The sequence below is a fragment of the Bubalus kerabau genome, chromosome 3 (assembly GCF_029407905.1).
Source record: "Bubalus kerabau isolate K-KA32 ecotype Philippines breed swamp buffalo chromosome 3, PCC_UOA_SB_1v2, whole genome shotgun sequence".
Lineage (NCBI taxonomy): Eukaryota > Metazoa > Chordata > Mammalia > Artiodactyla > Bovidae > Bubalus > Bubalus kerabau.
In genome coordinates this window covers 22,169,360-22,193,208 of record NC_073626.1, presented here as the reverse complement: position 1 = coordinate 22,193,208, position 23,849 = coordinate 22,169,360, and the positions used below count along the sequence as shown (strand labels likewise).

At 40.4% G+C, this 23,849-nt stretch overlaps 1 protein-coding gene and 3 non-coding genes across 4 annotated transcripts; 2 read left to right on the top strand and 2 right to left on the bottom strand.

The window, feature by feature from the left end:
* Positions 1–221: 221 nt before the first annotated feature.
* On the top strand, positions 222–295 carry TRNAT-UGU (transfer RNA threonine (anticodon UGU)). The gene has a single exon. It is a non-coding gene; the product is annotated as a tRNA-Thr (tRNA).
* Positions 296–5,788: 5,493 nt separating this feature from the next.
* TRNAR-UCG (transfer RNA arginine (anticodon UCG)) lies at positions 5,789–5,861 on the top strand. The gene has a single exon. It is a non-coding gene; the product is annotated as a tRNA-Arg (tRNA).
* Positions 5,862–9,540: 3,679 nt separating this feature from the next.
* On the bottom strand, positions 9,541–9,634 carry TRNAI-UAU (transfer RNA isoleucine (anticodon UAU)). The gene is made up of 2 exons: positions 9,597–9,634; positions 9,541–9,576 (listed from the first exon to the last, which is right to left on the bottom strand). It is a non-coding gene; the product is annotated as a tRNA-Ile (tRNA).
* A 4,566-nt stretch (positions 9,635–14,200) lies between these two features.
* Positions 14,201–22,203, bottom strand: LOC129645649 (epididymal secretory glutathione peroxidase). Its single transcript, XM_055570961.1, has 5 exons — positions 22,123–22,203; positions 19,140–19,293; positions 16,071–16,188; positions 15,494–15,593; positions 14,201–14,407 (listed from the first exon to the last, which is right to left on the bottom strand). The coding sequence occupies exons 1-5, from the start codon at positions 22,201–22,203 to the stop codon at positions 14,201–14,203; spliced, it is 660 nt and encodes a 219-aa protein (XP_055426936.1).
* Between the last annotated feature and the right edge of the window lie 1,646 nt (positions 22,204–23,849).

Genomic DNA, 23,849 nt, shown 5'->3' with positions numbered 1-23,849 from the left:
AATATTTTTACGCAAATTCAGGACTCGGATGTGGTGTCTGTGGCCTCATTTTAACTTCTATGTCTCTCTGAGGCATAGTAATCATCACATTGTCAAGCCCTTTCTTCAGTCACTGAAATGGGTACAACCTGTATATAAGTAAGACTGGAAAAGATCTGGATATTTTTCCAAGTAACAAAGAAAATTGATTTAAAGTTTCTTTCGGAGGTTGTTCCTTGTCTGGCTCTATGGCTTAGTTGGTTAAAGCGCCTGTCTTGTAAACAGGAGATCCTGGGTTCGAATCCCAGTAGGGCCTATTTTGCACGCCTCTTTGTTCCTGAGAAAGGATGAAGATTTCAGTACTACAGTTCTGTTCTGTTCTGATTCAGTACTACAGTACCACCCAGCTGCCTCCTTCAGATCCCGAAAAAGGCAGAACCCTAAGAATGATCTTAAATCTCTGCAACCCTCTTCTTCCCGTCACAAAAGGGCAAATGAACTGGCGAAGGTCATTTTCTGGGGAAATAAATAAACCTGCTTCACCTCCATTATGGGATGGTTGTCACCATCCCGGGAAGGGTCAGAGAGGTGTTGAATACGCACATTCTCACAGTTTCGGGCAACATGGATTGACTGTGGTTGTCAGAGGGGAGGCGCGTGGAGGGATGAGTGAAATAGGTGAGGGAGATTAAGAGGCACAAAATTCCAGTTACAAAATAAATCAGTCATGAAGATAAAATGTACAGCATGAGGAAAACAGTAAAAAAAAAAAAAAAATATATATATATATATATATATATACACATATATTATAGTAATATCTTTGGTAACTCGAGTTATCATGGTAATTATTTTGTAATAGAAATATCAAATCACCATATTGTGCAACTGGAACTAACATAGATCTGTAGGTCAATTATACTTCAATTAAAAAAATAAAATTTCTGTAAACAAAAGAAAACCTGAATCAACATTTTTTTTCATTAGCCCAGCTGGCACTAGCATTTCTATAGCATTGAAATAGAGTCGAAAGAATCTTGCATTCACCAGACGAGTTTGTTTGGTTATGGATAATTGTTTTTCATCTATCTTTTTATCTAGTTTGTCATATTTTATTTTTTCCCATTTTCAGTTGCCCATTTCTCTTACAAGTAATTACAGATATGTGGAAATCATATATGCCACTTGCCAAAAGAAGTGTAGTAAAGTCACTTGCTGTGACTCTGTAAGTCCACTCATGAGTGCACATCTATCTTGCAATCATTCAGCTGAAATGAAATGGTTGCCATACCCAAAGGATTCAAATTGGCGAGATCGATAATGCTACATATGTACCCGGGAGATATGAAAACATTTATCTTTCACATAATGAAGTTTTCTGGGGAGACTAGGAGAGGCTCTGAGGTAAGTCCAAAAATAAGAGCAAGGAGGGGTGATGGGCTTTGGTTTTTACAGGGAAAGGGGGCAGGCTGTGGAGGGGAGAGGGGAGTGAAGATTCCTAAGTGAGAACCAGGACTAGCATGGGTTGATCTTCCCTCTGAGGGAGCTTAAGCACTTATGGGCTGGCTTAGATGTGAGAGTGATGGGTCTTGAAAGCTGTCAGCAAATATAAAAAATGGGGTCAATTTCTTAACTACAGTTTTCAATAGAAATCTGTGTACAAGTCCACAGAAAAGCATATACAAAAGTGTTCGTAACAGTCCTATTCACAATTTTCACAAACTGAAAATAACTCATATATCCATCACTAGAATGGATAAATTGTGGCATATTAATACAATAGGATTATATATATGTATGACTATATATATAAATACAAATAACATCATTGAATGCAACAATATGGATGAACCTCATAGTGCTGCAGAAAAGTAGCCAGACATGACAGTACATATTGTAAAATTCTATTTATATGTTATTTAAAATGTGCAAAGCTAGTAGATGATATCAGAGTCCAAAATGTGATTACCCTTAAGAAGAAAGTAGTTAGGAGGCACATGAGAGGGGCTTCTGGTATTTCTTGACACAGACAACCTAGGTGACAAAACTTAATTTTTGATTCAATTTGATAGAAATAGTGGCAATAAATTGGAACAAAAGATCTGAGTGAGAGTTCATAGACATGTTCTCTTTGTAAATATTCAGTGATATACACATTTATATATACATACATATGGGCTTCCCTGGTGGCTCAGCTGGTAAAGAATCCACCCGCAATGCAGGAGGCCTGGGTTCGAGGCCTGGGTTTGAGGCCTGGGTTCGAGGCCTGAGTTCGAGGCCTGGGTTCGAGGCCTGAGTTCGAGGCCTGGGTTCGAGGCCTGGGTTGGGAAGATCCCCTTGGGGAGGGGAACAGCTACCCACTCCAGTATTCTGGTGAGTGACTTTCACTCACATACATATATATTCAGAGATACATCTACATAAATATAAGTATTCTGTATATGCTTCTGTTTGTACACTTTCCTGCATGTTTGTTACATTTCAAGTAAAAATAATTTAAAAAGAAAAACAAAGCCACCAATTAAGAAAGAGAACATTGCCTTTATTTTGTAAGTTCCATTTGCCCCACTCCACTTTACATCTCTCTCTCACTTGAGATAACTACTATATTAATGCTTGTGATTATCATTCCCTTGCCTTTTTTTAAAAAAAACCTTAAAACAGCAATAAACATTTATTCTCAAGCAATTTTTGTGCATCAGAAATCTAGAAGCAGCTTAGCTGGGTGGTACTGGCTTGGAGGTCTCTCATGGGATTGCAGATAATTTTTCAGCCAGGAACTGGATGCAGCCCTCTGACTGGACTGGATAATTTATTCCCAAGATTTCTCATGCACATGACTGAGTCCTTAGTTCTTTTTTTTTTTTTTTTAGTTGGATGTAATTGCTTTACAATTTTGTATTAGCTTCTGCTGTACAACAACATGAATCAGCTTTAAGTATACATATATCCCTTCCCTCTAGAGCCTCCCTCCTATTCAGTCCCTTGCTTTTAAGCTTTACTACTAATATATGTATTTAACACGATAGATTATTTAATATGCTTAGTTTGTAGTTTCTATAGATGAAACCATGTTGTATTTGTTTTGGAATGTTTCCTTATTAATGAAATATTATCATAATATCTCATTTTGTGTGATTTCTAGATATTTCTTTATTGCATATAACTAAATTTTTATAGCTGTCATGAAAATGTGGTAAAACTCTGACGCTATTTATAATAATTTTTCTGTTTGATCTTGTACATAAGCATATGTATGTGTGTGTGTTCAGTCACTGAGTTGTGTCTAACTGTGATCCCATGGACTGTAGCCCACCAGGCTCCTCTGTCCATGGGATTCTCCAGGCAAGAATACTGCAGTAGATTGCCAACATGATCTGTTAAAAACAAAGTCAGTTCTGTTTCTTCCTTTCTAGTCATCACAGCTTTTTATTTTTTTGCTTTCCTTTTGTCTAGTAGAGAATCAGTTCAGTTCAGTTCAGTCCCTCAGTCGTGTCCAACTCTTTGCGACCCCATGGACTGCAGCACACCAGGCTTCCCTGTCCATCACCAACTCCCAGAAGTTATTCAAACTCATGTCCATCCAGTTGGTGATGCCATCCAATCATCTCATCTTCTGTCCCCTTCTCCTGCTTTCAATCTTTCCCAGCATCAGGGTCTTTTCTGGAAGAGAATACAAGTGGTAATTTCTGGTTTACTTTATGTGTTCCTAACTTCAAACAGAATGTTTTGAATTTTTTGCCTTTAAGTATTATGTTTTCTCAGAGAAGGCAATGGCACCCCACGCCAGTACTTTTGCCTAGAAAATCCCATGGATGGAGGAGCCTGGTAGGCTGCAGTCCATGGGGTCGCTAGAGTCGGACACAACTAAGCAACTTCCCTTTCACGCATTGGAGAAGGAAATGGCAACCCACTCCAGTGTTCTTGCCTGGAGAATCCCAGGGAAGCCTGGTGGGCTGCCGTTTATGGGGTTGCACAGAGTCGGACACAACTGAAGTGACTTAGCAGTAGCAGCAGTATTATGTTTTCTGCAGATTATTTTTGTATTTTAAAAATCAGGTTAAAAAACTTTCCTTCTATTTCCAGATTGTTGTTTCATTAGTGGACACGGAAATTTATTAAATGCTCTTTCTGCCTGTACTGAGGTAAACATTTTCCCTTTAATTTCTTCATGTTTCCTGGCTTTGATTTAATTAGGATGAAAGTAGGCTTATAAAATGAGATGGAGAGGCTTCCCTCTGTTACTATATTTGAAAGTATTTGTGTCCAACTGATATTATTTTCCCTGTAATGTTTTATAGAACTTTCAGATTAAAATATCTGGGTTTGGAGTTTTCTCTGTGGGAAAATTTTTTGAGTATTTATGGTTTAATTTAATGGTTTGGGACTTCATATTTGCTATTTTTTCTTTAGTGAAATTTAATTGATTTTTTGTTACGATTTCATTTAAAACTTCAAATTAATTGGGCAAAATTTCTTACACTTTTGCACATTCTGATCCACCTTTTGGATATACTCTTCTTTTGCTTTTAATTTTATTTTTTGCTAACCTTTCTCATCTTTTAGATTTCAGTTCTTGGAATGCTTACTGAAGGCTGGGTTAAGGACAGACCCCAGACAGTCTGTCACTTTGACCTGCTGTGGCCCAGAGAACCGGGGTGGTGCTTTCCTGGAAAGCAAGCAAAAGAGAGCAGCCTCTTCAGGGTGCTCAGAAGCTTTTGAGAAACCGCTGTTTCTCCAGCATCTCTAAATTGTGAAAAATCTATGTAACTTCAACTTTTCGGGGCTGGGAGCCGGAATGCTCTGAGAAGACAGGTTGGATGAAGACCAAAATCAGGCCCTCGCAGTTCCTAATAATGGGGAATGAGGCCCCCCAAAAGCCTCAGATTCCAGCTGGGTTGCTTTCACCGTGCCCGCCGCACCCTCAGGAATAGGGTCCAAAGTAGGCGGTGTGAGTAACTCCTCCAGGCCTCCCGCGCACCTTCCCACCACCCGTGTGTTTTCCTCGCCCGCACCATCACTAGTGGGGGATCGAGATCCGCTGAGATGAGAGTGGCTGTGGGAAATGAGCTGGAAAGCAAACAGACAACTACAACAGACTGACTCAAAATCCAACCTTTCTAACCTGAAGAATGGTTCCTTCTCTCTCAGTCACACAACCCCGCAACTCAGTGGCTGCACAAGAGGAGGGACATTTTCTAATTGCTCAGTAAGTACAGTCGTTGGGGTTTTTACTAAGGTGTCCCTGGAGGGTACTCAGTGGGCCTGTTCTTCGTGGTTTCCAAGAAGGGCTAGGCCTAGGAAGACGCTTCTCAATTCAATCCTAATTGAAGGCGTCTTGGCAGGATTGGGCGCCCAGCTGAGAGGATGCCAGGAGCGGTCTTTTTTTGTTGTAATTTTCACTTATTCCCATAGGGTATTAATTTTGACTTTGTCTTCATTCTGAAGGTAAATCGAGCCTTTGTAGCCGTGATTACAAAAGACATTTCAATCCTGTTTTGCTTCTTTTTTTTTTTTTTTTAAACAGGTTAATCAACCGACTGAAGAGGCATTACAATGCAAGTGTAAAATTTTGTTCAGAAAAGAAATTTGGTGTCAGGCTAAGGGTAGGAGTTTGGAGAAAAGCGGAATTTCCATTTTGCCCTAGTCTCTAACCATAACTTCTTAAAAGAAGTTACTTGGGTTTTGTACCAATGACACCACCTTTTAAGTAAAATTGATGGGAAAGGCATCTTTTCATGAGTTACAGTAACAAGAATAGCCCAGATTCTCAATACTTGTAATATTTTCCTTCATCGTAAGGGCGGAGGACCACGTGGCCTAATGGATAAGGCGTCTGACTTCGGATCAGAAGATTGAGGGTTCGAATCCCTTCGTGGTTGTGGTTTCATTTTTCACACTCCTGCTACCTTTACCCAGATATCGCCGTCCCAGCTCTCAAATCCCAAATTATAGCATCAGAGATCTCCCTGTGGGTATAAGCGGTTCAGTAAATGGGGTCGGCGCCAGCCCTCTCCATCGAGCCTTTTGTACTATAGGAGTCCTTGGTCAGGCAGGCAAGCAGGTGTTGGGATTGCGAAGAGCGCCAGCCCTGGTCTTTTGGAGCCTCTTCCAGGGGGTTGGGTGGACCCAGTGAGTGAGGTGGGTGCCACAAGGCACGAATGTCAAGGAATTCTGCTCTCCTCTTCCGGCAGTGTCTGGACGTCTCTTATTTTAGCGTACGACTCTTCCGTTGGTTTTCAGGTGCCGCTCTGTACTTTGACGCTGAAAATGTTGAGATTTGCTTTTTGGAAGTCAGTTTAAATGGCGCCCCCTTTCGACAGGAAAACTTGCCACGTTTTAGAGCAGCTGGCTCCTGGTTTCACGTGGATGCCACCTGAGAGGCGCACCGTCTTTCTATAGGGTCTCAGAGACCAGCTGTGGGTTCTCCCACACATTGCGGGATGAATTAGTTGAACATTAAGCAGTATCTGAGGAGCCAGGGTTAAAACAGAAACCTGGAACCACGAGAAGAGACCAGTCAGGCAAATTATAATGAAGAGGGAGCAGCTTCTGCACAAGTGGAAAGAACGTGGTCAAATACATTTGAATATTTAGGTGTAATGGACACATTCATATAGCAATATGACGGTTCAAATTAGATTCAAGTAGGAATTGAAATTTTAAATGGTCTTAAACTATGAAATATTTTGAATTAGTTGTCAAGTCTTCCTACTGAGAAAATTACATGTCCTTCCGTTTACTACGAACTTAAGAAATAAGTCTAACCAGACACAGCTCTTCCACAGTATAGGAAAGAGAGAAAGAAAGAAAAAAAAATCCACAACTGCTCATGCCGAATGCTGTAATGATTTTTTTCTTAAACAGCTTTATCGAGGCATAATTTTATTAAACTGCATGTATTTAAACTTATAGTTTGACATATGTATAACTCATAAAACCACCACTACAAAAGAGATAATGAACACAGACACCATCCTCAAATGTTTCCTCAGGCCCTTTTGTAATATGTTCATCTGTTGCTGGATTTTGTTTGTTAGTATTTTGTTGAGAATTTTTATGTCCATGTTTATAAGAGATATTGGTCTGTAGTTTTCTTATCTCGTGATGTCTTTGTTTGACTTTAGCATCAGGGTAATCAGATCAGATCAGATCAGTCGCTCAGTCGTGTCCAACTCTTTGCAACCCCATGAATCACAGCATGCCAGGCCTCCCTGTCCATCACCAACTCCCGGAGTTCACTCAGACTCACGTCCATCGAGTCAGCAATGCCATCCAGCCATCTCATCCTCTGTCATCCCCTTCTCCTCCTGCCCCCAATCCCTCCCAGCATCAGAGTCTTTTCCAATGAGTCAACTCTTCGCATGAGGTGGCCAAAGTACTGCAGTTTCAGCTTCAGCATCATTCCTTCCAATGAAATCCCAGGGCTGATCTCCTTCAGAATGGCCTGGTTGGATCTTCTTGCAGTCCAAGGGACAATCAAGAGTCTTCTCCAACACCACAGTTCAAAAGCATCAATTCTTCGGCGCTCAGCCTTCTTCACAGTCCAACTCTCACATCCATACATGACCACAGGAAAAACCATAGCCTTGACTAGACGGACCTTTGTTGGCAAAGTAAATGTCTCTGCTTTTGAATATGCTATCTAGGTTGGTCATAAGTTTCCTTCCAAGGAGGAAGCGTCTTTTAATTTCATGGCTGCAGTCACCATCTTTACTAATTTTGGAGCCCAAAAAAATAAAGTCTGACACTGTTTCCACTGTTTCCCCATCTATTTCCCATGAAGTGATGGGACCGGATGCCATGATCTTCGTTTTCTGAAGGTTGAGCTTTAAGTCAACTTTTTCACTCTCCATTTTCACCTTTATCAAGAGGCTTTTGAGTTCCTCTTCACTTTCTGCCATAAGGGTGGTGTCATCTGCATATCTGAGGTTATTGATATTTCTCCCGGCAATCTTGATTCCAGCTTGTGCTTCTTCCAGTCCAGCGTTTCTCATGATGTACTCTGCATATAAGTTAAATAAACAGGGTAATAATGGCTTCCTTTTCCAATTTTTATGAGTTTGTAAAGAATTAATATCAATTAAAAAAAATGGTAGAATTTAGCAGTTAAGATGTCTAGACTTGGGCTTTTCTTTATGGGTAATTTTACTCACTAAATCAATCTGTTTGCTTGTTATGGATTCTAATTCCATGCTAAATGCTTATGTCAGTCATCTACATCTTTATAACAAACCTCACCCAAATTTTGTGGGTGACTTAAAACAACATTTAGTTTCCAATTCTGCAGGTCAGTTATCGGGCTGTGCTCAACTAGGCAATTCTTTTGTTGGTTTTGCTTGTGGTCACTCATTGATTGCAGTTTTCTGGCAGCCTGACTGGCACTAGATGGTCCAAAATGTTCCCACTCACTGTCTGGGGTGTCATGTGGAATGAATGGCTGGGATGACTGGGACTCTCTCTTCACATGATCTTCCATCTTTCAGGAAGTTAGGTAGAATTTCTTCACATGATATCTCAGGGTCTCAAGATGGCAAGAGGAGAAGTTTTAAGGCTCTTGAACCCTAATATTGAAACTCCCACAACCTCACTCCCACAACATCATTGCCACAGCATTCTATTGGCCAAATCACAAGGTCAGCTCACATACAAGGAGGGAAATAGACTCCACCTCTTGATGGTAGCTGCTGCACAATCATATTCCAAAGGGACATGCACAGTGGGAATTTGCGACAGGACTTGGTGACTGAACAACAACAATCAATCAAACAATGCTTTGTTATCTCATTTAACACTAAAAACAACACTGTGAATAGCCACTATTGATATATCTTGGTAAGTAAATTATCCGTTATCACTTCTTTACCAGTGTTAATCTGAATTGGTCTGTGAACCTTGTTTTGAACCCACATTTACCTGGTGGGCAGCTCAGGGTGGGCCAGGGAGAATGTAAGCACTCCAAAATGTAGCAGCAGCTGAAAAAGCACGGACAGTGCTGAGCATTTGAACACATGCCATTATAAATTTTTGTAAAGCCAGAGAGCTCCATGTCCTTGTCTCAGGATGACTCTGATAATGTTTAAGATAGAGAGGGTGAGATTAAGTGACCCACACACAGACTCCTGGTTCAACTCCTTTTCTGAGACTGAGTTCCTGAGTGTCTGATATATCTACAGGCAGCATGGACTTATAAAGAGTAATAAGCACCTTAGAGGAAGACCCGATGAGTAGAGAAACTGAGGAAAGCAGGTTCAAACACAGGGAAATTTCCACTGAGATACGTTTAAAAACCAAAAGCGTCCACATTTCACATAATTGACAAATCAGACGTAGTTTATTACTGTAAAACAGTCTTGGCAAGAGACAAAAGTTAAATTGCCAAAGTGTCGGAAGAAGGCAGGCACCGAAATCAGCGGGATGGTACTTAAACCATGCACGACCGTAAACAGAGAATTTGAAGACAACCCACAACGAAGCTCTAGTATGTAAATCCCAACCGTTGATCTCTTTGTGGGGACCTCAAATTTAATTTGTTTCATATGGCTAGAGAGTAGTAAAATTTGCTCCAGGTGAGGCTCGAACTCACAACCTCGGCATTGCTCACAAGCGTACTGTCTTATAAGTACCGCGCGCTAACCGATTGCGCCACTGGAGCTCTGAGAGGTAGAGGTTTGGGGAGGTGTAAGTGAATATACTTTCACAGATCAAGACTTGTTTAAGGTAGTCAATATTATGAATAAAATGGCGCCTTCTGATATGGGGTTTTCTCTTTGAATCTGATATGCAATTCACAACAGCAGTCTTTGATCAGTTGGTATCAGCCAATCTGCCGCCGTTCTCCCCACAGAGACGCAGCCGCGGTTGAGCGTCGCAGTCATCTCCATCTTGATTTTCCGCTCATACTCCCACGGCTTCTCTAAATTCAGACTTATTTGAAAGCATTTGAATGGGGAAAAAAAATTACATTGGTTCCACAAAGGCAGGAAGCTTTCCACTCAGGAGTGTGTACTCCGTCTGTAAGACCACAATGCATTTTCATTTCTCCGAATTCCCGGGGACTTTTCATCTCAGCGGGTCTACTTTCTTGCATCACCTCTGTCTCGGCTCTGCCCTGTGCTTGGCCAACTTTCCCTCTGCTTCAGATGCCACCTGTCCCACCCCGACCCAGTCACTGTTTTTTAACTTAAGAATGTTAAAATACTTTGCTATCCTGAAACATTCAGAGAGCTAATATTTCCTTTAGAAAAAGCACTGTTTTAAATGTATTAAGTTTAAATAAACTATATTAAATGCAATACAGACTAAGGAAATGAAGAAAAATAAAAAGGTGGTAAGTTGAAAATTTTCTGAAGTCTCATACTCAGAGAAATATATTTGGGTTCATTTCAGCTTTTTTCATTCTAGTTATGCATTTTGGGACAAAAGAAACTTCCACCAGATGGATCCATGGCCTGAGTGGACACACTGTGAACCGGACACACAAATTCACTTGTCACCGGACCCCCATGACCTCCATTTTAACAGAGGGGCCATGATGACACTCTGGGTCTTTCCATATAAATATTCACTTGGACCTTGTTTCCAATAGTCCTTGAAATTTGAGGGGTTTTCTCTTTATTGAGTCTATGATTGTTGAGTAAATGGTTATAAGTCCATTTAGGAAAGAAATGGGGGGAATATATTCTATATATTGTCAGTGACACTGCAGGGTCCTCAGGAATTGGCTTCTCCTTTAGTCCAAGACGTCAGATCTGAAAACTGGTTTAAGATCAGAAACTGGGCAAGGTATTGTGATTTTATTTTTAACTGGGGCAGCTACCCTCAGTCTTCTGATTATCCTTGATTTCTTCTGTGTAGACAGTAATACGCTTGTTGGCTGCCCATCTATTTTGTTTCTAGGGATGCTGTATTTTATTAACCGTCTCAACACTGTCTACAAAGTTGGCTACCTCTCTGAAATTGTCTTTCATTACATTAATTTTGCCCACCCGCACCTGGCGCATGCACATGCACACACGGACCAGATTCTGACCAGTTGAGTGCTGCTATTTCTGGCCTGAATTGCTTCAAGATCCTATAATTCCCATTGCTGTCAGTGAAGCCACTTCTGTAGCAGAATCTCGAATCACCAGCACAAGGCCAATAGAGGACACTCATCATGGAACTTCTTAGTAATGGTAGTGTCCCTCTCCCATCACATGCCTTCCCCCACCCCCAACAGAATACCCTTTGGCTCTCCTGTTACCAATTCATCTAGTGGGTTTTCCAATATTACATGGTAAATCCACTCTAGCATGTCCACTTCTTTGAGTTTTTGATCCCTTTTTCTGCCATCAATCTCAAGAGTCCTGGCATTCTTGCCACATTTAGTGAGAGCTTTTGCTGTTTTAAGCAGGAGAATCGTAACAGTACGTTGAGTTCTTGCCAGTGTATAAAAATTCTGTACTTTGGGAGAATGCTCTAGTATCAGTGTATTCTACATCAACTAACTTAGCATTCTACTCTCCTTGATCCAGAACACTTAGAATTTAGTTGTGTATGGAAGGATGCCGAATGGGTGGCAGAGGTACATGTTTGGCAGAGGAGCGATCTCTGCATTTCTTCAAGGAAGAAGGACTAACTAACCCTTGATAAGGAGGATTGGGCTACTTCTAAAAAGCTCAAAGGATCTTGGGAAATCTGGAGATTGAGATGTTCTAATGCATCCTCTGGAGAAGGAAATGGCAGCCAACTCCAGTATTCTTGCCTGGGAAGTCCCATAGACCGAGGAGCCTGGCAGGCTACAGTCCATGGGGTTGCAAAGAGTCAAACATGACTTAGCGACTAATAGCAACAACAATGCATCCCACCAGATGTCTCCATCCAGTGTCTCAATATTCTGTTCTTTTCCAATTGAGGCCATGACTTAGGCATGGAAGATAATCCGGTTTGAGAATTTAACATATTTTGGAGTCCTACTATTCCTGTGATTAAATCTTGGAGCTGAACCTTAGCTTTTTTTGCCCTTGAGTTGCAGGATATAAGAGTTTTTTTATACCCTCCTATGGAGACTCTGGCTTTCACATTAGCCTTTACTTGATGGGCTTCCTTTGTGGCTCAGCTGGTAAAAGAATCTGCGTGCAATGTGGGTAGACCTGGGTTCAATCCCTGGGTTGGGAAGATTCCCCTGGAGAAGGAAAAGGCTACCCACTCCAGTATTCTGGCCTGGGTCCCAGAGAGTTGGACACAACTGAGAGATTTTCACTTTATTTGATGAGATATCATCCTCAGCATTTAATCATCTCTCTCCAAGGCATCAATTTCTTCTACTGAAGAATTCTATTACATTATAATTACCATCTCTCCCATATTTATCAAGCACCTGATACATCACATTTGCGTTTGTATATCCATCAGTACAGCATCTCAGTTCAGGTTGGGTGAAAGTTTTAAAAATTGCTACTTTGTGCCAGTGGCTGTTTGTGTTCCACCAATCCCTTTACTGCCAACCAGATGGACAATCCAGCTTCAAAAATCTCATTTTAGGGACTTTCCTGGCAGTCCAGTGGTTAAGACGCTGTACTTCCACTTCAAGGGCATGTGTTCCATCCCTGGTCAGGGAATTAACATCCCCACTTGCTGCATGGGTGTGGCCAAAAAAAAAAAAAACACCAAAAAAAACAAAAACAAAAAAACCCCCAAAAAACTCATCTTAGCATTTTCTTTCTCAGATACCTTTGGTACCAACTACTGTATTTTGTGTTCCCTGGAAAGACTCCAAAATGGGGATTTGCATTCAGAAACTTCACTGGGGCACTATCTCAGGGTGAACACCTGAGAAGCAACGAAGAATCAAAATTTGTCGGAGGAACAAACTGGGCTGCAGTGCAAGTGCAAAAGGGCATTTGCTTACTCCTGGGGGTCTCCGCCCCTGGAATGGGCCCTTTAGATGTGTCCTGAGTTGAGAAGTCAGATCTTGGCTGTTATACCTCTCATAGACCAATAATTGGATATAGGGTGCCCTTGGAAATGAAATGTGACCTTGACCTGAGACAATTCCTAAAGAGGGGTGACAGTTGAGAGTCATCAGGTAACAACCTTCCAAGGATGTAGGAAGGTAAATCTTCTATCCAAAGGGTCTAGGTATTTAGTCAATACACCATCTGTGACAGTCACAGTGAGGAAGAAGACAGAGAAAAAATGAGTTTGAGTTCCAGATAGGATTTGAAAACAACCACAGGTTCCAGATACTGTAGGAAACATTTTATTGGAGATAGTTGCAGGGCTGGTTCTGAAGCTAAGGGTTCTAGGGTTGAGAAGGGAAAGCCTATCTTTCAAAGGATGTTCTGCCCAAGTATCATAATCTGAATACACTAAAGATCAGACAGAGGAAAATTTTTGTAGGGTCCGAATTAAAAAGAGGCTCTGACTGCCACTGTCATGGAGATACTCTTCCCTTGATGTAAGGCGATTTCTTGCTCCCACTCTATCTAAGGCTCCTACAAAAGAGTGACACATCAGTGGAGGCAGGGATGGGTGGGGTGTCATGGAAAAAGACTGATCTGAAAATCTTTGGGAATTGACTTTACATGTTTCTTCTAGGGGAAGACAAATGTTATGAAGTAGAACTTAAATTGTACGGCTATGCACCACATTGTCAATTCTACACATTTAGGGTAGAGAAAGAAGGAAAACTCAGAATGTGTAGGAACATTCTTTTTCAGGATATCATGCCAAATTGACCTATCCTCATGGATGAATGATTTTCCTTTGATATATATACACATGTGTGTAGATATATATATCTACACATATATACTGTGCTTAGTCGCTCAGTCATATCTGACTCTTTGCAACTCCATGGACTGCAGCCTGCCAGGTTCCTCTGTCCATGGGGATTCTCCAGGCAAGAATACTGCAGTGGGTTGCCAGGCCCTCCTCTAGGGAGGTATATATCTATATCTATATCTATATCTATATCTATATATTTTATTAAACTTGTTAACAGATAGCTGAGGGTTTAGGGTTTCCATTCTTTTCTCTTACCCACATACTCGTGCAGGGGGAAATAGTAGTAGCCTTCCGAACATAAATCTACTTGATAGAGAGTGGGAATTTTGGCACTATATGTGATTTAGTCAAGTGGAGGGCATTTAGGAAGAGAATGTAGAGAAAAGATTTTGTTTTTAAACAGATCTTCAGGTAAAGAAGCAGGATGGCTCCTGCCCCCAACTTGATCTTCTTATTTGGTTTTGAACTGTTTCATGTATGCCAGAATATCTGACTTGACTGTACTGACTGGAGTCCGATGAAACCAGCGCATGACAGGGACGCCATCAGGTCCCACTAGGAACTTTTCAAAATTCCAACGAATGTCATGGACCATGATGGGTTCCCAGGATATATGTTTGATTGAGCCCATAATCTCAGAAGGGTGAGGACAGGATTGCTGCAGCAGAGAGATGGAAAAAAGAAATGACGGAATCATTTCTGCTCATGGATGATCCAGGCTATTTTCACCCACAGATACTCCACTTCCTCTTATGTTGAGATATTTTCATTTCCTATGATTCTTAATATATTGTCTGAATCACAACCATGCTAACTACCAAGAAGGTTGTAGATATTATAGCAAAGGTCTATTCCCTCTTTCTGCTTCTCCCTGTGACCCTGTCACAAAATCCTGTTCCTATGAATGAGATATGTCACCTCTCTAGCTTTCAATTTCCTTTTCTACAAAAGGAATAGATTAGAACGTGGTTTCCTAGATCTTGATGCTCCGTGGGCCAGTCATCTTTCGAAAATACCTTTTGGAGGCCAATATGGAGCTCCAACATTTTGTTTTGAAAAACAAGAAAAAAAATTTAAAACACCATTATTCATTTAGTTTTAAAGAGATAATTATAAGAATAAATTACATATGTGTCCTAATCTTAGAATAAAGGGCAGCTCTATAAATCAGTTGATGTTTATGAAACCCTCCTTACATTGCCCTGTTTTTTCAGTATATATAAAAATCTCAACATGGGTCAACCTTGGCCCACAGTCCAGCATTTAAGAACACTGAACTCTGATGATCTTTAAGGGCCCTTCTCAGCTCTCACGTTCTCTGTATCTAAGAGCCAGTGTTTCATAAAAGGCACTTATTACGTTGTATTACATCTGCCATTTTTTTTTTTGTCTTCTCCAGTGTGAACTCATCAAGGAACAGGGACTGCGTCTGTTCATTTTTACACCCTTATTGTTTAGCAAACTGCCTTATAGATAGCAGGCACTCAACAAATGTTCCTTGAATGAATGAATGTCAATGAACAAAAGAGAGTGGTCCCAGTGAAAGTACACAGTGCTTTGTACCACAAAGCCAGAGCATCACAGATACTAACAAATTTAACCCTAGTCCCTATGCTTATAAGGAGATCTCTTCCAAAGAGTCCAACCCCTCCTCCAGGCATGAGCCCTTGTGTCCATTTCTACCACACCAACTCTACATTAGGAATATTAAGGAAGAAGCAGCTTAGGTCAGTAATTAGCTCACCTTTAAGAAGGTGAAGACTTTCTGCTCTGTTTCACCATTCACATCCCCTTTCTCAAACAGCTGGAAATTAGGTACGTATCCTCCTCCTGGACGGACATACCTGTAATGAACCATAATGTTCCCAGGAAGCTCCAGAATATGAGAGAAAATTATAATAGGGTACCAGGATTTGAGGTTACGAAAAAGGGGAAACAGATGTGGAAATATAGAAAACAGGGCGGGGAAGGGAAAATAAGACCATTGATAAACTTTGGGCTCCCTGACACTTTATTTTTCTCTGTTCCACATGCTGTCACTGTCTCCCATCTGTATTGTTTCTGTACCAGCAACACCAGGAGCTATTTCTGTGCTCCCACTCCTCCACCATCCATCCAGGTCTCACTTCCCAGGGAAGGGGAAAGCATCTCTGACACTGCCAGACTCACATCAGTGGAGGCCAAATTTAAAATCAGTTAGTAGGTACCCAAGCCTATTAACCCACTGCCCATCCTGGAAGTCCCCAACATGGAAGTGCCTATGGAAATGGAGGAAAGATAGACAGAGACAGATCTCTATAGGGTTTTAAGTAGGCACTTACTTCAGTCCTGGAAGAATTTCTGAGTTTTCTCCTGGTTCTTGCTTTCCAAATTGGTTACAGGGAAATCCCAACACAACTAGGCCAAAGGGCTTCAGCTCCTCCTGTAGTGCATTCAGTTCTATGGGTAGAGAATGGACAATATGGTGGCCTGGCCAGAGAGCCTGCCTTGTGTATATAGACAGAGTGATCCTTGGAAATACTCATTTTACAGAGGGAAAAACAGAGGTCCAGGAAAAGGGGAAAATATCTAAGTCAGAAAGACTGTTCACGGCAGGGCTGAAATGAGATACTAGATCTCCAGACATGTATGCAAAAACCCTTGTTATAGTGCAGTATTTCCCAAATCTGCAGCACATCAGAATCAGATGGGGCCTTTCCTTAAAAATAGGGATGCCCAGATTCCTTTCCAGAAGTTCTTCTGGTTACATTATTCTGAGGTGGCTCCCCAGTCATCTTTATTATTCTAAAGCTCACCAGATCACTGCTGGTGGGATTGTAAAATGGTATAACTGTTATGGAAAATAATATGGAGGTTTCTTAAACAATTAAAAATAGAACTACCATAAAGCAGCAGTCCCAATTCTGGGCATATATGATAAGAATTGAAAACAATCTCAGAGAGATATTTGCACATCCATGTTCACAGGAGCACTATACATAAAAATCAAGAGGTGGAAGCAACCCAAATGTCCATTGATGGATGAATGCATAAACAAAATGTGGTATATCCATTTACAATGGAATATTATTCAGTCTTAAAATGGAAGGAACTTTTGTCACATGTTACAACATGAATGAATCTTTATGCTAAGTGAAATAAACCAGTCATGAAAAGACAAATACTGCAGGTAAGACAAATACATGTGGTATCTAAAGTAGTCAATTTATAGAAACAGAAGGTACAATAGTGGTTACCAGTGGCTGAGGGAAAGGAGAAAGGGGAGCTGTTATTTAATGGATACAGAGTTTCAGTTTTGCAAGATAGAAAAGTTCTAGACATTTGTTTCACAACAATGAATATTTTTAACACTGCTGAACAGTCTTCTTAAAAGATGGTTAAGATGGTAAATTTTATATTTGTCTTTTTGTACCACAATTTAAAAATTAAAATTTTAATTTCATTTCATTTTAATTTTAAACAAAACCACATTTAAACATCACTGACCATCAGTTTGCCTTCCCTGATTGGTTAATTGGTAGGTTGAATCTTTTTTTTTTTTTTTAAAGGAAAAGACACACACATGAGAATGGACTTCTCTCCTCTTCACAGGCTAGTTCACCCTGGGTGGAGTGGGGGTAAATCTGACAGGGGCAAAAAGAACCAGAGAAATTTCAAGTTGAGTTTTCTGGTGTTCTTTAACAATCTTCAGGATGTTAAAGATGCATTCTCCCTAAAAACCCTCACTGATATACCAAAACACAAGCTTCCAATTGCCTTCTTCCCCAAGTTTTTCAGGTTGTTTCCCCGGACTTTTATAATCATCTTTTCATCCTTTGGGAGCCAGACCTCTTCAGTTCCGTAACAAACACTAGCCAGTCCCTAACTGAACAGTCTGCTCAGGCAACAGTGTCAACTGATACCTCCTCTGAGTCCTTTCATTTTTATTTTCTGCAATATAAGATTGCTTTCCTATTTCCACATGGTTCCTAAGTACTTTTCCTCACATCCTCCCCTCTTGTCTTTAGTCACTATAGATAATAACTCCTCTAGGAAACAGACTATTAATTAGGAAACCTGTCTTCCAGTTCTTGAGAAACTATTCCCCAGTTCTTGCACCTATTACATACAGAGTTGGAACTGAATAAATTGATTTTAAAAATCCCTAAAGCTGGCAAAATGAAGTATGGTCCAATAGAATACTATTCAATCTTAAAACAGAGGGAGAAAATGATCCAAACTCCAAGGTATCTTATTAATTAAAAAAAGCAAATTGGCAGGTTTTATTTATTACTTGTTTGGAGAAGGAAATGGCAACCCACTCCAGTATTCTTGCCTGGAGAATCCCATGGACAGGGGAGCCTGGCAGGTACAGTCCATGAGTCAAAAAGAGTCGGACATGACTGAGTGATTATCATCATCATCATTTATTATATGTCATCAATTGATAGAAAAGTAAAAAAAAAAAGAACACATATATATTTTGTAAACATGATAATACTGGTCATCAGAAGGGAAGGGAAAGAAATGAAAAGACCTTTTACTCTAAACTTTTTTATTCCTTTAATTTTTAGCCTTGTGAATATAGTTCAGTTCAGTTCAGTACCTATTCAAAATATAATAATGAAAAACTTAAAAATGAAGTTCTTATTAGTTCAAATATAAGAAAGGCATCTATTTCTGATAAAAATTAGTCCTGTTCATTATTTTTTGGCTTTTAATCAATATGGCCTAAGATATGAGAAAGATAACATTCTACCCTGAATAATGCACAGAGAGGGGAAAAAGCTACACCTAAAGGAGGTGCTGAGGTTGGAGAGGAAGCGTTCGCCTCTCTTATGGTCTCCTCTCCAGCCCTCGCTCCAGTTAAATGTGCTCCAGGTATAAAACCCTTTTTGCTTTTCCCTGTCTTTGTAAGTTACCTGGAAAAGTCTCAAAAACATCAATCCTGCCTCGTATATTTGCCAAGAAGACTTGAATCTTCAGAGAGACTGCTAGCTCTCAAATACATTATTGGTTCTCCTGGAAATCTCAGGAGCAAAGCAGAGGCAGGACGTAGGACGGGGTCAGCAAACGTTTTCTGTGAAGGTCCAGATTAGTCATTTCAGCTGGCCTCTGCCACCAACACTCATACTGCTCAACTCTGTCTTGCAGCATAATATCAACCAGAGACAATCTGCAAATGAGTGGTCATGGCTGTGTTCAATAAAACTTTATTTACAAAATTAGGCTGACTGGATTTGCCCTGTGGACCATAGTTTGCTGACTCCTGACATTAGGGAATAAAGTCACTTGATCATGAGTATTTATTTTGATATATAGAATATAAAATTAGAATATAATACCAATATGACTTAAAATATAACAAGCTGGAAAATTAGTCCCAAGGAAATTTGGCTATGAACTCTTACCAGGATATTGAGCTGTCAGACCACAATAGGTGGCCACATTGACAAAAAGGACATGCTTGCCCGCATATTGCTTGAACTGAATGTGTTCCTTTCCATTAAGAGTGAAAGCGTCATAATCATAGATGGTGCCTTTCACATCTTTGTAGCAATCCATCTGGAAGATTTTAAAAAATCATGATTTTAGTAATAATAATTCCTAATGTCAGTATAATCTTTCAAACCATTCAAAGAACAATACATATATTAACTGAGATCCAGAAAACAAATACGAGTCATCTAATGTGTCAATGACAAGATTGAAAGTAGGTCTTGTGACTTGAAAGGCAGTGGTATTTTTGAGGAACAGGCAGTCAAGTCTCTTTATTATCTTTGCAGAGGTAAAATACCAGGAACTGCTTGGATGAATGGAAAAAAGCAGAGATTCATGAGCTGGAATGGGATGGCCTGGAAGTAAGTGGAGTCAAACTGAAAAGCATACTGCCTTTCTTGCTTCTCTGAAAATGAAACTACCCCTTGTCTCTGGGTTGAAGGCATCTTGCCAGGATTCCCTCAGTGGAGAGAAGGTTTTTAATTGCCCAAGTATTTCAGGATAACCTTATTACTTCTTTAACTTTCCCTAGGTCCTCTGACTTCCTGCCCAACTCATCAGCATGGTGGAGTGGAAAGAGCTCTAGCTGGGAATCAGAAGCTTGCTCTATTGTTAGAGTTCCTTGTGATCCTGAGAAATTTTCATCCTTGGCCCTCAGTTTCCCCACTGGTAAAAATGAAGACATTTTTCTAGATTCCTATTAGATCCTGAAAGTCTTCCAGGTTTAACATTCTAAAATCTAATATTACTCCTACCTTGAGTAGTTTTCTCTCTCAATGCACTCTTACTCATATGATGGTCTTATAAGCCAATACTATGAAATTCTAACTTTTGGTAGCTGCCAGGAAAAGAGATGGAGAGCTCAAAAATCCATCTGTAAGCAGGTCACTAAACTGTGTCTGGCAGCATCCAACTTATCACATGCCCAACTCCTTACCCATCATGCTCTAGCTATCTAATACCTACCTTCACCACCAGCTCCATCTACCTTAATCCTTATCCAATCTGTGGAACATATTTGAGCAAAGTTCCACATAACAGAAATAAGTTCAGCATGAAATTTTCATTGCCTGTCCTTGGGTTAAATTCCTCTACAGGCAGATCTCATCTTCTCTCTCCTCTGTCTTTTCCATGCAGAGTCCATGCAGTACCCAAAATATGCTGACTCCACAGGGCTCGCCAGCACATCCTGATTTCCTTCCCTACATCAGGGAAGCTGCTACAAATGGCTTCTGGAGTATAGGGAATGTAAAATCCCAAAGTATGAAAAGAAAGCTAACATCCAAACCACCCAGTCAGAAAAAGGCAGAGAGGTACTGACCAGAGAAAGGAGGGAAGGACATAATCTAATAAGAAAGGTCCAGACTTAAACTAGGATTAAACTAGACTCCCTGGAAATGCAAGGACTATAAAATATTTTAATCAGACACCATCTGCCCCACCTAAAGGAGTGATCCAACACAAAACCAAACCAAACTCTACCACTGATTCTATCCCTAGCACACTTAGCTACTTAGCTTTTACTCCTGGGGAGAGAGGCATTTTCTCTATGCAGGCTTTTGCACCTTTCTCTAAATGCACGTACAAATACACACCAGCAAAACTGAGACATATATAAAGAGAACACTATATCAGAGTATCCATTCCTATCTCCATTATGCCTAGTTCCCAGCTAAACGTTTTTAAGAATTTGCCTTTTTCCTGCCTTTGCTACTGTGCTGAAAATTCCTGAAAATCATATTGGGTACCAGAATGCATGGCCTTAAGACTCTGATCTTGAAGACTCCTCTAGGTTCAGCTTACTCCTGATATTCATTGTTATTTCACATTTATTTGGGTCTGCATGATATGTCTCAAATATCTCCAGACTTGGCCTTTATTAAGCAAGTTCTACAGCCAAGGGTCTCCACACCCAAGTAGCCAGCACCAGTTAGCATAAACACTGTATCAACTTTCAAAAATAAGGATAATCACTCAAGAGGTTATCTAATCAAGAGGAAGGAAGATCTTACTAGAGTTGCATTTATAGACCACATCATATGCACGATAACTTTTGCTCACCCTCCCCGCCCCCCCGCCCCCCGCCATAACTGGGTGAACAAGTGGGTAGATCCTCTTATACACACATTTATGGTGAGAAAGCAGAGACTAATGGAGGTGAAGTGACTTGTCTAAGGCCAAAAATGATAACCCATTATGTGAATGAAAGTTTGCTTGCCCCTAACTTTTGATTGCTTTTTGCTTCTGGGTCTTCTAATTTATTGCTGTTCTTTCCTAAGCTGCCCCTGCCATTGCCATACACACATTTTTATCAATAAGGCAACTTTTTTATTATATCAATAAGCCATGAATTGGAAATAGAACTGAGGCCAGAATTCAAGACTTCTAACTTCAGATCCAATTGTTTTGGCCTGCAGTTATTTTTTCCCATATGTTTTATGTTTCTCTGATAACTCTGATTTTATCCATCCCTAAAACTTCCACATTCGTTTTTCCACATCTTCATATGTTTCCTGCTTAGCTGTGTCTGAGATGACTCAACTCAAACTTTCCTCCAAACCCTAATCCTCCCTCACTCTGATGCCCACTACAGTCCATGCCTCAGACCCAGCTCTGATGCATACTGATGGGTGGCTGGAGGGATGTCCAGGCAACCTCTACCTGGAGAAGAAGGGAAGAAAGGACCACAGTAAAAGGGTTCTCTTGTCCTTACCCATATTCAGCTCAAGGAACACCATAGAAGTGAAGAAGATTTGAGGAGAAGCAAAGAAAGGTTCAGAGGGAGGAAGCAGAGGTCAGAGCCTTACTAGATGGGCTGAGGGTGGGATCTTGGAGCAGGACCCAAGACTCCACCTTTGAACCCTGCCTGTCCCATCCTCTCTGGAAGTCACTTACCTTCTCTAGATTGGAATTTGTCTGCACAAAGCCGGCTAGGAAAAGGAGAAAAAGACAAGAGGCCCTTAACTGTATAGTCATGATAGTATCTTCAGATCACTGGTCTGAGAGCCTGAGGTTGTTGGGCACCCAGTAACCTTTTGATACTCTGCCAGGGACTAGCCCAAGCCTATGTAGGCCAATCGCAGGGCGGCAAGGATTTCTAGGGTGTGAGTGGGGCAAGAGGACATAGAATTCAAACCACATCCTCACCTACACACACCCCCTTGAGCACTCAGTGCTCACTAGTGCGATGAGGACCTGGGACTCACATAAATTCTGGCAGAATTATGAAAAGGTGAGGGCAAGCACTCCACACTCCTTCAAGACTGTCTATTTTTTCTGAGTGGATAGCCATGTCTAGGTGCAGATGCAGTCCCCCAGACATCTCAGTAAAGTCATTGCAAAAATGCACGACATGGATATTCCATATACTATTCCTAACATTATTATTTGGCTTAAAAAAAAAACAACAAAGAATGGATCACATGTGATCTCTCTAAGAGAGTTAGAAGGAAACTGGGCCTGAGGAAGGGAAAGATCTTTACACATTAATATGTTCACTATACATTAATTGTTTTCACATGCTTATAAGTCAGTAAGAAAAACCAAGCAGCCCAAGAGAAACTTGGGCACCAGACGGTAAACCAAATGGCATCTGTGGTAGGATACAGTGCTCCCCCTTGCCGATGATCAAAGAGGTAGAAACCAGAAAAGTTGCATTCTGCAGTTATCAGATTGGCCTAAGTTCAAAGGAATGGAGGGACCAGTCTAGGTGTCAGTCTGGTATAGAAGTCTCTTATGCTCCAGCTGAAGGCAGAAAGTAATAGCCACCAACTTTCTGGAGGATAATCTGCCATTTTAAATACAATGTTTTTTTTTAAGTAAATAACTTAAAAATTCTTTTATTTTGAAATGATTATAAATGTATTGGAAATCACAAACACTTCTGTTAATCTCCTGGAAGCCCCAGGGCCCAAGAAGGATAATGGAAGTGAGACTCACATTCCTCTAAGGATAAAAATGCTTTGCCTCTCAACCATCCTAAGAACCCCCATCCATTCAGCAAAAGTTTCTAACCACTGCTCAATAGTATCAGCCAAAATTTTGAATAGATGAGTTTATGTAACAGGCTTTGAGCACTTGGAATTGCTGAGTTTCTCACATAAATAACATATATCTAATTCCCACAAACCTCATGGCAGAGGAGCTGACCAATAGCTTTCTCCCTCTTATCTACAGTATGGATTGACTTTCTGGGCCTCTAGTGCTAAGGTTTGAGTTAATCATACTCCTAAATTCATGATTATTTGTTCTTGCAAGGTCCCCCCCTTTTGTTTTATATTCATACTCAAACTTCATTGTTTTTTTTATTCCCTTCTCCCTATAGGTGAAATATGTTTAATATGCATATTGTTCTTATTCTTGAAACATCTGTATATTGTATATTACCTCTTTGAAATTTAAAAAATTATTTTTTTAATTTGGATCTCAGATTTAAAGGGTTGAATTAATCACACTTTTAAATTTATGGCACTATATCATCATTAGGCTGTGTAATGATTCTCTTCTTATATTAATTAAAAACATTTTTTGTCCCCAATCCAATCCCATTTTCTTACCTCTCAGAGAGGAAAAGGGGCAAGGCAACAGTTACTACAGACTGTAAAGTTGGCAGTCTGTCATGT

Excerpts from the sequence above, each read along its gene's own strand:
- LOC129645649 (XM_055570961.1), bottom strand. The coding sequence starts at position 22,203 with ATGACTATACAGTTAAGGGCCTCTTGTCTTTTTCTCCTTTTCCTAGCC. Across the intron at positions 19,294-22,122 it reads CAAATTCCAATCTAGAGAAG|ATGGATTGCTACAAAGATGT; the intron begins GTAAGTGACTTC and ends AAAATCTTCCAG. Across the intron at positions 15,594-16,070 it reads GAAATTCTTCCAGGACTGAA|GTATGTCCGTCCAGGAGGAG; the intron begins GTAAGTGCCTAC and ends GGTTCATTACAG.